General features: G+C 47.3%; 1 protein-coding gene across 2 annotated transcripts in view; it reads left to right on the top strand.

The window, feature by feature from the left end:
* bin1b (bridging integrator 1b) overlaps nucleotides 1-11,308 on the top strand; it is a 27,265-nt gene extending 15,957 nt beyond the window's left edge. The window contains exons 10-14 of one of the 2 annotated variants that reach the window (XM_080024399.1): nucleotides 1,302-1,346; nucleotides 1,655-1,697; nucleotides 7,250-7,303; nucleotides 8,819-8,920; nucleotides 10,445-11,308. In XM_080024399.1, coding sequence (XP_079880525.1) covers nucleotides 1,302-1,346; nucleotides 1,655-1,697; nucleotides 7,250-7,303; nucleotides 8,819-8,920; nucleotides 10,445-10,546 — 346 coding nt within the window. In that variant the 3' untranslated portion in view covers nucleotides 10,547-11,308. The remainder of the gene's footprint in view (nucleotides 1-1,301; nucleotides 1,347-1,654; nucleotides 1,698-7,249; nucleotides 7,304-8,818; nucleotides 8,921-10,444) is intronic. The other variant, XM_080024400.1, reaches the window with a different exon arrangement.
* The last annotated feature ends 829 nt before the right edge of the window (nucleotides 11,309-12,137 follow it).

Raw genomic sequence — 12,137 nt, forward strand, 5'->3', positions numbered from 1 at the left:
AAGTCAACGCTCGCCTGCAGCACCATCGCTGACCCCAACACCCGCAGCGCCATCACTAACCCCAACACCCGCAGCGCCATCACTGACCCCAACACCCGCAGCGCCATCACTGACCCCAACACCCGCAGCGCCATCACTGACCCCAACACCCGCAGCGCCATCACTGACCCCAACACCTGCAGCGCCATCACTGACCCCAACACCTGCAGCGCCATCACTGACCCCAACACCTGCAGCGCCATCACTGACCCCAACACCTGCAGCGCCATCACTGACCCCAACCTGGAGGTGGCCATGTCACGTGGGGTCGAGGGACATTTCTAAGACCGATATACTGATATTTGATAGATTACTTTATTGAAAACGCATTGGTTTTTAAATGTAACTAAATACAGCACTAAACTAAATACAACTCACGCCCTTTCGAAACACGCCTGTTCGGAAGGGGCCGCACCGCGGACGTGGGTGACTCTGTCGCAGAGCCCGGAAGCCCCGCCCCGCTACACCGAGCTGAGCGGCTCGCTGTGGTCGCTCGTTGTTTATTAATTTTGCATGTGTCACGTGTCCAAATTGCACCAAATTCGACACCGCGCGTCCTTGGGTCCCCAGCGATGCACGCACCGAGATCGGATGAACGGTGAACGAGATGAACGAGATAATGGAAGGACATACATATGTACAGACAGAGATTCTTTCCTTTATACTTAGATTATAGAGTTAGTTATAGAGATGGTTAGATCATAAATGGGATATAATTCATTTGGAGCTCCCCCAATGCAGTACAATAATAAATACAATAAAAGTAGCTGCCGTGATTCTCACATTCACATGAAACAGTTGCCTGATATGCAATGTGGAATATCCACCTCGCGAAGTAATGCAGTCAGTTTTGAAGGACGATTACATTTTTTATTTTTATTTTGACTCAATCTGTTGATTAAATACCTACATGTGATTTTTTCTGCATGAAACTATTTTCGAGAAAATGTGCCGCGCCACATCACACCACGTCATTGATTGTTAGCGTAAATGGCTGTATTTTCAAACTCCCTACATGTATATAACTTTTCTATTAGAGTTAAAAGTTGTGTTGCCATTTGTTGAAATTCAAGGAATCAAAAACCCGCGGACCCAAAATTTGGTCGAGGGATTGACTCGATCTCTTATTTTTGGTTGTATTTTTGGCCCGTGGCGGTCAGTCGGAGGTGCCGAAATTGTATAAATTGTAAAAAGAGAGAAAAAAAGGAACCATATAAAGTACCCGCTGTTTTAAAATGTCCGTACGTCACCCTCTACTGCAGAAAATGCGGTGAAAGGGCGGGGATGACCGAAGAGACCGGAAGCAGGTTGGACACAGTCCTGACTCAGCAAACACAGCGTGTTGCATGCTGCACGCGTCTGTTATTTTGGTGTAATACAATACGTTATACAAAGATAAAATGTCCATTGCTGCTGTCTTGACACTCATTTCACTTCACGCTTCTTTAAAACTACATTTTACAGTTAAAGTTTGATTGTTTTCGGCTCTTTGCTGCCCCCGTGTGGTGGTGTGCAGTACTGAACATGTCACCTGCTGCCTGTAATGGACTTTAATTTCTCTCTCTCTCTGTCTCTCTCTCTGTCTCCCTCTCGTGTCCGTCTCTGTGTCACTCAGCGAGGGAGCAAACCACAGTAAAACACCCGATTCACCACCAAAGGTAAGCATCGCTCGAAATAAATGCCTTCCGTCTCAAATCTCTCTCTCTTTTATCCTCGTGCTTGACGTCACGCGGCCTGAGCATCATCTCCTTAGGAGCGCCCATGGAACATATAGAGGAGTGACTTCCAGTGCGTTGTAATAATAATAATTGTTTGCGATTGTGCTGGCAACATTTTTAATGGTCACAAGGGCGCATTAAGTGCTGCTTTTCAAGTCAAAAACCTGCATTACCATAGTGGGGTTTTTTCTTTATTTTTATTTTTTATTTTTTGTGTTTGGGGGTATTTTGAATTCTGTACTAGAGCACGAGGTGAAAATGCTCTAAAATTTGTCTGAAGGAATCTGAAGGAAGGTCAGAATTCACCGCTTCACTTTCCCATTCAAGTAGGAAAGCTATTCACCATTTCACGCAAACATTACTTTCTCGGCCTCCCCTGTCAGCAATAGTCCAAATATCACATACTGTGTATGGTTGCTCTCTCTAGTCAGAGGGTGTATGTACAAAATTTACCCACAAGGACTACTAAAGGACTATTTTTTAGTAGTATTAGTAGTAGTGATGATATTATTATATTAAAAGTCACAATTTCCGACTTGTGAGGTATGACATCGTCATTTTTGTGATGTGATATGGGACTGATATACAGTATAATTTGCAAGCATCAGAAACTGTGGATTTCCTAACTGAGATTGTTTTCCTTGCAAAATGGAGAACTTGTACATTTGCGTGCCCTGCCCAAAAGCACTGCGGCGGGGGTAGACATTTAACTGTCGAGGTTGAACCCTCCATCCTCATGATCCCGGTTTGCGTCGCCTGATGCCTACGCGCTACGAAACAATCCCTCCGCCCGCCCATGCCGTGTTCACCGATCCCGTGCGACTAATCGTTTGTCTTCTTCACAACAATTGCATGCGCACGCGCATCCGCCCACGCACGTGCCGCGCCACCCAGAGGCCCGGCGCTCCTTCCGGCCCCGCCCCCGGCCCCGCCCCCGGCCGCCCCCCGCCCAGGCTGTCCCCCTCGCCGGCCCGGAGGCGCGACAGCGACGACTGCCGCGCGGGAGAGGCGCCCGGAGCCGGACCTGCAGCGCCGCAGGTCAGACGAGCCCCGGAGCAGCCCCTCAACCCTCCTCCTTCCCAGACCACCCCTCCTGGCCCCTCCCGACACTCCGGCGTTGGATGTGCATCGGGGTCATAAACGCTCAAAAAACGGAAGCAGAGCTGCTGCTTTGAAGCCTTTTGCACATCCAATCGGATTGATCGTTTTCTTGCTTTCCACTTCCTCACCCCCGAGCTCAGTATTACTCTGTCCCGTCCAGCGTCGTTTTCCCTCGGCCCCGCCTCCCCCTCGGCCCATCGGCGCCGTCTTCGCCGCCCGCCCTTCCTCCTCGCAGCTTTCCGTTTCCGAAAACGAGCGCCTCCCCGTTGTCGTGCCCAACCTCCCCTGGACGGCCGCCTTTCCTCCTCTTGAGCAAATCAAGGCAAATAGAAGATGAGCTTGTGGGGGCGTTACAATCAGTCAGATGACGACTATACTGTACGCCCAAGGCCTTTAGCTTGGACACTCCGGTCCCAGACAAAGATCCTCAGACGATCAGAAGGTGATCTCGTCTTTAGGAGCACACCCCCATCTCCGGCACTCATTATTTGATACGGTCAGAAGCCCTTGCCCTCCCTCCCAGGTCGGCCTGGCCGGCTGCTTTAAAATGACCTTCGGCCTTGAGTCCTGGCTCCTGTAGTGTGTGCAGTAGCTGCTGTATAGCACTTGTCAAATGTGGTACAGTGTGCACTACTGGGATAGATTAATAAACAAAGTCTTTCAATGTGAGTCTGTCTTTTGAAAGTCTTTTGGTGTATGAAGGCTACGTCTCCACTTATCTTCCTGGATGCCACTAATGCTCCCCTCCCACCCTCAGACTAAAACCCTGATGCTTCCCCCTCTCCCACCCTGCGTTTGCATATGTGTGTGTTGATGTATGTGTGTGTGTGTGTGCCGGTGTAAGCCCCGGCCGGGAGGGGGTCCCTCTTCCCGTAGCTCAAAGGTCGGAAGAGGCCGGTTCAGAGGCGGAGGGTCAGGCAGGGGCAGCCAGGGAAAACAAAGCTTCTGACCATGTCTGCACGGAGCCCGAAACATTATTTCTCAATTGAATTTGTTTCTAAAGAAAGAAACGTGGATCGAAACCACCACGTGAAACAGCTGTCTGCTCCTATTTGCTTGGTCAGAAAATGAGGAGTTTATCGAGTTGAAACGAATGAGAAAACTGTAGATCCTGGATATCAAAGGAGATCAACGTGACATTGACGTATTTTGGCCGAGACCCTCGACTCACTGTTTGCTTTGTCCGTTAATGCCTCGTGATAGGCGGCGTCGTGGGACTCGTGGGAGGTAAGCCATAACAGGCCTCAGCCTTTACCAGATTTATCATCATTTTTTTTCCTTGCGAAACCGCGGCTGCAAAGAAAATCCCGGGAAGTCATGTGAATACCAGTACAGATAGAAATGGAACATAACAAACATCATCAATGCAAAAAAAAATAAAAATAAAAATGGTGTGTGTGTGTGTGTGTGGGGTGGGGGGGCAGAGAAGTGCTGTGGGCTTTGGCGAACGTGCAAAATATCGCGATTTTATTGGGGGGGGGGCGTAGTGAGGTTCGCGGGATTTACTATTTACAAGTAAAGTAAACATCCGGTTTTTACGAAGTTACGTCCCGAAACAACCGAAAGCGACGGGGAGACGGGGAGAGCTCCCGAGGTCCCTTCCCTCAGTTGTGGCTCCGCTGTGCCGCTCCGTCTGCCCAGAGCGGCACAGCGCCTAGAGGACGGGGGGAGGGGGCCGGGGGTCCATGTGTTTGTGTTTTTTGGAGCACCTGCCCCTCAAAGTCTCTGCACGGGACTGTAGAGCGGGGAAGTGAGATCCCATCACCAGTGGTTACTCGACAGCTCTGAGCGGAGAGGGAGCGAGCCTCTGCCCCCTCTCTCTTCCCTCTCTTCCCTCTCTCCCTCTCCCTCTCTCTCTCTGTCTCCCTCTCTCCCTCTCTCCGCTCCGGTTCCAGAGCACGGTAAACTGCGTCTATGCCGTTTCAATGCTCTGATTTTGGATTAAAAACCCCAAAAAACATCTGTCATCAATGTCAATCGTGATTGATGGAGTCAATCGGCGAAAGACGATATAATCGTAAATCTGCCCAAGCCTACCGTGCTGCTATTTAAACTAGTTATGGCACAAATCGCTCAGCAAAGAAAGAAAAGTACTTCTGCTAGTGAACAAAATGAGAACTTTAGCCACAGGCTAATGAAGAAGAAAGAATTGCCATTTAAATGATACGTGTCAATGCCACCGTCACAAGGTTGGTTTTATAAAGAAAGGTCGACTGTCAAAAGATGAAATCTCTACAGCTTTACCTCCATCTCTTTCAAACCCCTCTCTCTGTGCTGTGACACCTTAAAATACCTGCCCCGCCTTTTCAATTCCCTGTCTTCCCAAACACTCCTTACCCACCCAACCACACAATCCTACCCACCCAACCACCACAATCATTCACCCTGTGTGTCCCTCTTTTGGGACCCTTCCCACTCTTGCGTCTGCCACCTCCGCCCGATCCTCAAAACCCTCGACTGCCGAACCCCCGCAGCAAGATAACTCCTTTGCGGCGCAGGATCCCCATCGCAACGATGACCAGCACGCAGCCCAGGAGACGCCAGGAGACTGGGGTGACGGTGGTGATAGTGGCGATGGCGGCGATGACAGCGCCCGGGCTCCCCCAGGTCACGCCCAGCCCGACTGGGACGACGCGGGGCGTGCCGAGGCGCCGGAAGCCCGGAGCGCCAGCGGGACCCCGGCCGCTCAGTCGTACGCCCAGCCCGGCTGGGACGACGACGGGGCTCAGGAGGGACAGGGAGGCTGGGGAGATGCAGGAGGGGCCCAGGTAGGGCTGGACGGACTGTGGAGACTGTAGAGAGCACGGGGGCGGGGGCAGCTGTGGCCGGGCGGCAGAGGAATTGCGGCTGAACGAGCTGGACCCTTTGGCCGTCGGTGTCGCTGGGAGATGAGAACGTGACGTGACGTGAAGTGCGGCAGTGTTATGAAAATACCACTTCACTGGTACATTTGGAGTGAAACATGTTTAGATAACCGTAGTGCGGTGCGACCACAAGGAAAACTGGTGGAGGTGCTTTTCTTTGGCACGTTCTATTTTGTTCCCATAGGAAAGCTCTCGGGAAGAATTTTGCCACAAAGAGGGAAATATTTTGTAACCACTGTCCAAAACCTTACACAAAGTTACAGCACAGCTAACGGCATCGGGAAGGTTGTTTTAATTATTTTGCTTGTACGTGACTCGAAAGCTCTGGGAGGAGTAGTGTGGCCAAGTCTGCCTATAACAATGATTAGAAGAAGATGTGCAATAATACAAAGTGTGCGGCGCCACCATTCAGACATTGAGGCTTAACTGTCTAATTAAAAAAAAAAAGGCTTTCAGTTGTCGCTTAGCAACAGCACAGGTCCATCCTCAGGTGTTGGGTTCACACCTGAAATGGAAGTGATGCGATTGAGATGAGATTCATGAAAATGTGAGGTTGCATTTCGCAACCAACTGAAAGTTTCTCCCCATAGCGACATGGGAAACTCACAAAAAAGGCTGTACGCCATCTCCAGAGCCAGTGTTGAGGTTTGTCCGTTCTGGGCTACTGTAGAAGTAACATGGCGGTGCAACATGAGCGTGGAGCGTCCGTGGAGCGTACCCGCTCCCTATGTAGATAAAAATGGCTTGTTCTTGGGATTATACTCATTAAAACATACTTGTGATTTTGCTGTTTTAGCTTCAATCTCCAGTTAGAGCAGCTGTTGGAAATGGTGTCTTAGTTGCTGACTCAGTGTCTTACCGAGAACACCCAGTGATGAGATTGAACATTCTATTTGGCCAGAGATTTCACTGATTTACGGTTTGATTTGGATGGGTTTTTTTTTCTTTTGTTAGGTGAAGAAAATATGCTTACTTCCTCATTGTTCTGTCCATATACTGTGCATACATAATACTGTATAGGTTAAATGACTCCACACGCAATTTTGTTGCTGCTGTTGAGATGACGTCTGGTGATGCTGTCAATCATTTTCTAACATAGCCACGGCGTCGTGTGTTGCCAACAGTAACCACTCTCTAAACATTCCATGACAAGGCCCTATTGTATTCAAATACATTTACTGTGTTAACCACACGCACAAACATGCACAAACACACACAAACTGGTTCTGCCTCCAAATATTGGTGGTCGTCGGTGTGAAGTCCTTAACCCATGGATGTGGTTTTGTAGATCTTTGGAGGTGTCTTCCTGGATTAAATTCTCAAGCACAGTGGAATAATAATAATAATAATAATAATTATTATTATTATTATTATTATTATTATTATTATTATTATTATTATTATTATTATTTTCGATCCAAACATGTAAGAAGTCACATAGTGCCCTCAATCTTGATGATCAGTAACAATGAAAAAAAGTCTTACTCTGCATTTTTTTTTTCATATTGTCTGTTTGCTGTCTTTTAGAGTGCAGTGACCAATGGCTCCGATGGTGAAATGCCCCCAGGATTCGTGTACAAGGTGCAAGAGAAAAATGTTTTGCGAGCGTCATGTTATTCAGAATTCCTGCATGCAGTACGCCTAAATCCTCTCAAAACAAACAGGAAGCCTATTTGATCAAGAGATACAGTAAAGTGTGGTAATCAAACAAGAAGCCGCCAGGTTTGTGAATGCTCATATAATTAGAATAGTTTAACTACTGAGATATGAAAAAATGAGAAATAAATAATATTATATAGAACATAGAAGAAAAATATTTCTGTTACATAGTTACACGGTTACATTACATTTTTCAGATACATATTAGTTTACTGAAAACTTCAAACAGGATAACGACAAAGTTTGAAGGCATCATGAGGACATAAATTACAATTTGCGATGACTAATATAAACGTAACCCTCTGTTGCCAGTGTTCCAACGGTTGCTCCCCAAAAATGCTGCGCATAAAATATAATAAAATAAAACAGCTCTGACCCGTGGAGGCATGGAGTCCACAAGACCTCTGAAGGTGTCCTGTGGTATCTGGCTCCAAGACGTTAGCAGCAGATCCTTTGAGTCCTGGAAGCTGCGAGGCGGGGCCCCCATGGGTCGGGCTTGTTGTTCCAGCACAAACCCGCAGATGCTCGAACGGATTGCGATCGGGGGAATCTGGAGGCCAAGTCAACATCTTGAACTCTTGTTCTCAAGTTCCTCAAACCATTCCTGAACAAATTTTTGCTGTGGGGCAGGGCGCATTAACCTGCTGAAAGAGGCCACTGCCACTAGGGAATATCGTTGCCATGAAGGGTTGTACTTGGTCCGCAACAATGTTCAGGTAGGTGGCACGTGCCAATGTAACATCCACATGAATGCCAGGACACAAGGTTTCCCAGCAGAACATTGCCCTGAGCATCACACTGCCTCCACCAGCTTGCCTTCTTCCCATAGTGCATCCTGGTGCCATCTCTTCCCCAGGGTAAACGACGCGGTCATTTGTGCTACAGTAGCTCTTCTGCGGGATCGGACCAGACGGGCTCGACTTGGCTCCCCACGCGCAATGAGCCCATGGGCGCCCATCACCCTGTCGCCGGTTTACCGGTTGTCCTTGCTTGGACCACTTTTGGTAGTTATTAACCACTGCATCCCGGGAACACCCCCAAGACCTGCCGTTTTGGACATGCTCTGACCCAGTCGTCTGGCCATCAACATTTGGTCCTTGTCAAAGTGGCTCAAATCCTTACGCTTCCCCATTTTTCCTGCTTCCAACACATCAACTTCAAGAGCTGACGGTTCACTTGCTGCCTCATACATCCCACCCCTTGACAGGTGCCGTTGGAACAGGATGAGCAATGTCATTCACTTCACCTGTCAGTGGGTTTAATATTGTGGCTGATCGGTGTATATGTACAGTATATAAAACATACCCATACTTCAAATTGACTACAGATTTATTCTAAAGATTACAGAAGTCATCTACATGTAACCAGTTACTACCCAACTCTGAATATAACATGTATAATGTATAATAATCACTTTACATGTACGGTTACCTGCAGGTGAAAGCTGTGCACGACTACGCAGCCACTGATGGGGACGAGTTGGAACTGAAGGCCGGAGACATGGTGCTGGTCCTGGGATTCGACAACCCCGACGAACAGGCCAGTGGCTGGTGTTGTCCTTCTACGATCACATGAGCTTTGACCTCACGATAGGAGTTCGGCCCGGTGTCATGAGGTCATCTTCAAAATGTGGCATTAAAAACGACCATAACCCTACTCTCACGCCGGAAGCCGATCAACTGATCAAGACGATCCCGTTCAACTCACTGCTGAGCGGTTGCCATAGCGGCGTACAAACAGATTCACGCACGTAGAGCTCCATTCATTTATTTAGATGTTGTTGGCAAATATATTTATTTTTAAGTGGGACGGTTATTTTTATATTTATTCATAAAATATCCAAATGTCCAAAAAATCCAGCGTCTTCCCACTGCCCCTGCACCATTCCTGCTCCTCTCTTTTTTCTCTTGCACTCTAAAACATACAATAGCAAAACATTGCAACCTTCTGTCTTCCTCTTTATGGATGTGTGTGAGTGTGTAAATGCACATACAGTAGTCTAACTTTTGTAAGTTGTTTTCCGTCAGATTAACTTCTGAAAATGTTTTTCCCGTGTTTTCTGACCATGTGATTTGTTCTGCATGACGTCATCCCGTACATGGAAAATGTTTTTAAAAGCTGTGTGGAGGTATAGGGACAGTCTCCGTGACAACTCATCTTCAACTTAGATCCAAGTTGGACTTTCACATTTTTAATTCCGTGCGTCATCACCACCTCCCTCTCCATACATTTTTTTTATTTTAATTACGTCTCTTTAAATGAATAGCGTAGCGTACACCATAAAGTACGGGGGAACCGGCTCCCGCAGCAATGAGTTTTTCCTCCATTTTCGGGGACAAAGGTTTTTGTAGGAACCAAAGTCAAGGGTTCAGGGTTTATGAGGGGACGGCGGAAATGCATTATCGCCCTTATCGACCATCACTGACTTCAGCTCAACTTTCTCCCGTCGCCAAGACCTTGAGATCACGCCGCGTCGCTCCTCGTCGCCACCTCCCGTTGACAGTGAATGACTTCCGGCCGCTTCGTCGCTACACGTCGCTTCTGGCGCGAGCGTCAGGGCACGCGTGGCATGGTAGCCGCACGTGTACTCGCTGATGTTTTGAGTACATCCTCCGCCCTCAGTCTGCCTTCGCCCACGCGGTGTTGTGGGGGCGGTGATGAAGCGGTGCAGCTTCCGTGCAGCGTGTTTCTTGCGCAGGTGCGGATGCAGCCGCAACGGTCGGTTTGTGGGAGTGCCAAAGGGTCAATAAAACCCTGATGTGACGACGCAAAAACCCAAACACGGTCAGCTTCGATGTGGGAAGGTTGAGTGCAGCAAGTCACCGTTTGATAAGATTCGCTTTGATTTCATTTGACCTGGCTGACAACAACGATCATGACACAATGCCAAAGAATCGAAAATTTCAAAGTTTCAAAAATTAAACAACATTATCGTCAATGTGTATATTGTGTATTCCGTATGTAGCCTCGGTCCACTCAAAATGGACCTGCGGCCCTAGTTTTGGAGTGGGCCCCACCAGTTGAGAGCCGCTGTTCTGATGTGCCCCCTTTCTGTCTTTGCAGGACGATGGCTGGCTGCTTGGCGTCAAGGAGTCTCTGTGGCTGGAGAACAGGGACATCTCCACCAAAGGGGTTTTCCCCGAGAACTTCACCCAGAAGGTTTGAGCCGGAGATCGAGTACGCGGCCACTCCGCCCGACTCCTCAGCCGTGAAAACCCCTCAAATTTCATGCCGGCGAAGCCCCAGATGAACTGGGGAAAAAATGTCATGGTTCAATGCGATTGATAGAATCCAATGGCTACGCCCAATTTATCCATTTATTGATTTGCTCGCGCTGCTTACATTGCCCTCGTGCGGCGGGCTCGAGGAAGCAGCGCCAGTTCAAATGGACACAGAAACGAACCACCTTGCCCCATGCTGGAGTTTATAGTCAATGGAAACCAGCTGAAATGTTTTGGTGTATCAAGAAATAACCCGCCAGTGAGTTTGATGGGCTCCATATTTTGTTTTGACTTCTTATTCTGGACTTTATTGAAAATTTTTTTTGCTTAACTAAAAGGGACGTCGGAAAGTGTGTCAACAGTCACGACGCGGATTAAGCTCCGCAGTTGCTGAAGGAATGTCAAAATTAAAACTGATTTTGTGTCATTTCAATTGAATTTTGCATCAAGTTGTTTGCAAGGTTTGGCTTTGTTGGAATCAGCGCATGTTGTTTTTCATTTTTGAACTTGAAGCTGAATTATCTGAGGGAACAGTGGTTTGTCTTTACATTGAGTTCAGCGGCCATTTTGTTTTCGGGACATCGTGTTTGGCTTGTGAATTAAATGTATTTTGTAATTTGAATTTATACCTAGATTATTGCAAATTTATACCTCTATTTGTGCAATTATCCCGTCCCTCATTAAACATAGCTGTTTTACCAACGAACTGGAATTTGTGCTGCTGAATATTCTCTATTATTTTCATAGCTACAAGGCCGAGTTCGGATCATTGAATCAGTTTTCACATACTGCGAAAAATCGCAACTTATTTATAATATGATGAAATCTTTAAATGGTCTTTGAAAAGAAACGTCAGTGCTTTGAAGTAAACTGGCAGTGAGTTGTCCGACTCAAGTCACATGACCTTGCCGTTTATTGATGACCATCAGTAAAGGGGAGAAACTGTATTAAACACAGGAACCAACAAGTTGTGTTAGAAATGTTGATAAAAAAACAAAAAAAAAAACATGACAAATTGTTATCATTCGTAATATGGTGCAGTGTGTTCAAAACATGCCTGTTCGTGAAAGCCCCGGCGAAATACACACCACACTGAACGGACATACAGTCTTGCCCTTTTGGATAAATCGTTGTTCGCTTGTTTATTGAAAGTTCATTAATTCATTTACTCTCCACGTGTGGTACCTCCGCACTAAACATGCCTGTTCAGAACGGGCCGATAGCGTTCACGGGGAGGCCCCGCCCCCCGCTGGCTCGCTGTTTATTGAAGGTCTATTAATTATTATTATTATTTTTTAATATATATATTTTATTTTTTATTTTTATTTATTATGTTATTGAAAATGTATTGGTTTTGAAATACAATTAAATATAGCACTAAACTAAATATAACTCATGCCCTTGCGAAACACGCCTGTTCGGAACGGGCCGCACTGCGGACGTAAGTGACTCAGTCGCAGAGGCATTGCACGCCTGTTCGGGGTAATCGAAGGACAGACATACAGACATACAGACATACAGACAGACAGACAGAC

The sequence above is a fragment of the Zeus faber genome (assembly GCF_960531495.2).
Source record: "Zeus faber genome assembly, chromosome: 2".
Classification (NCBI taxonomy): domain Eukaryota; kingdom Metazoa; phylum Chordata; class Actinopteri; order Zeiformes; family Zeidae; genus Zeus; species Zeus faber.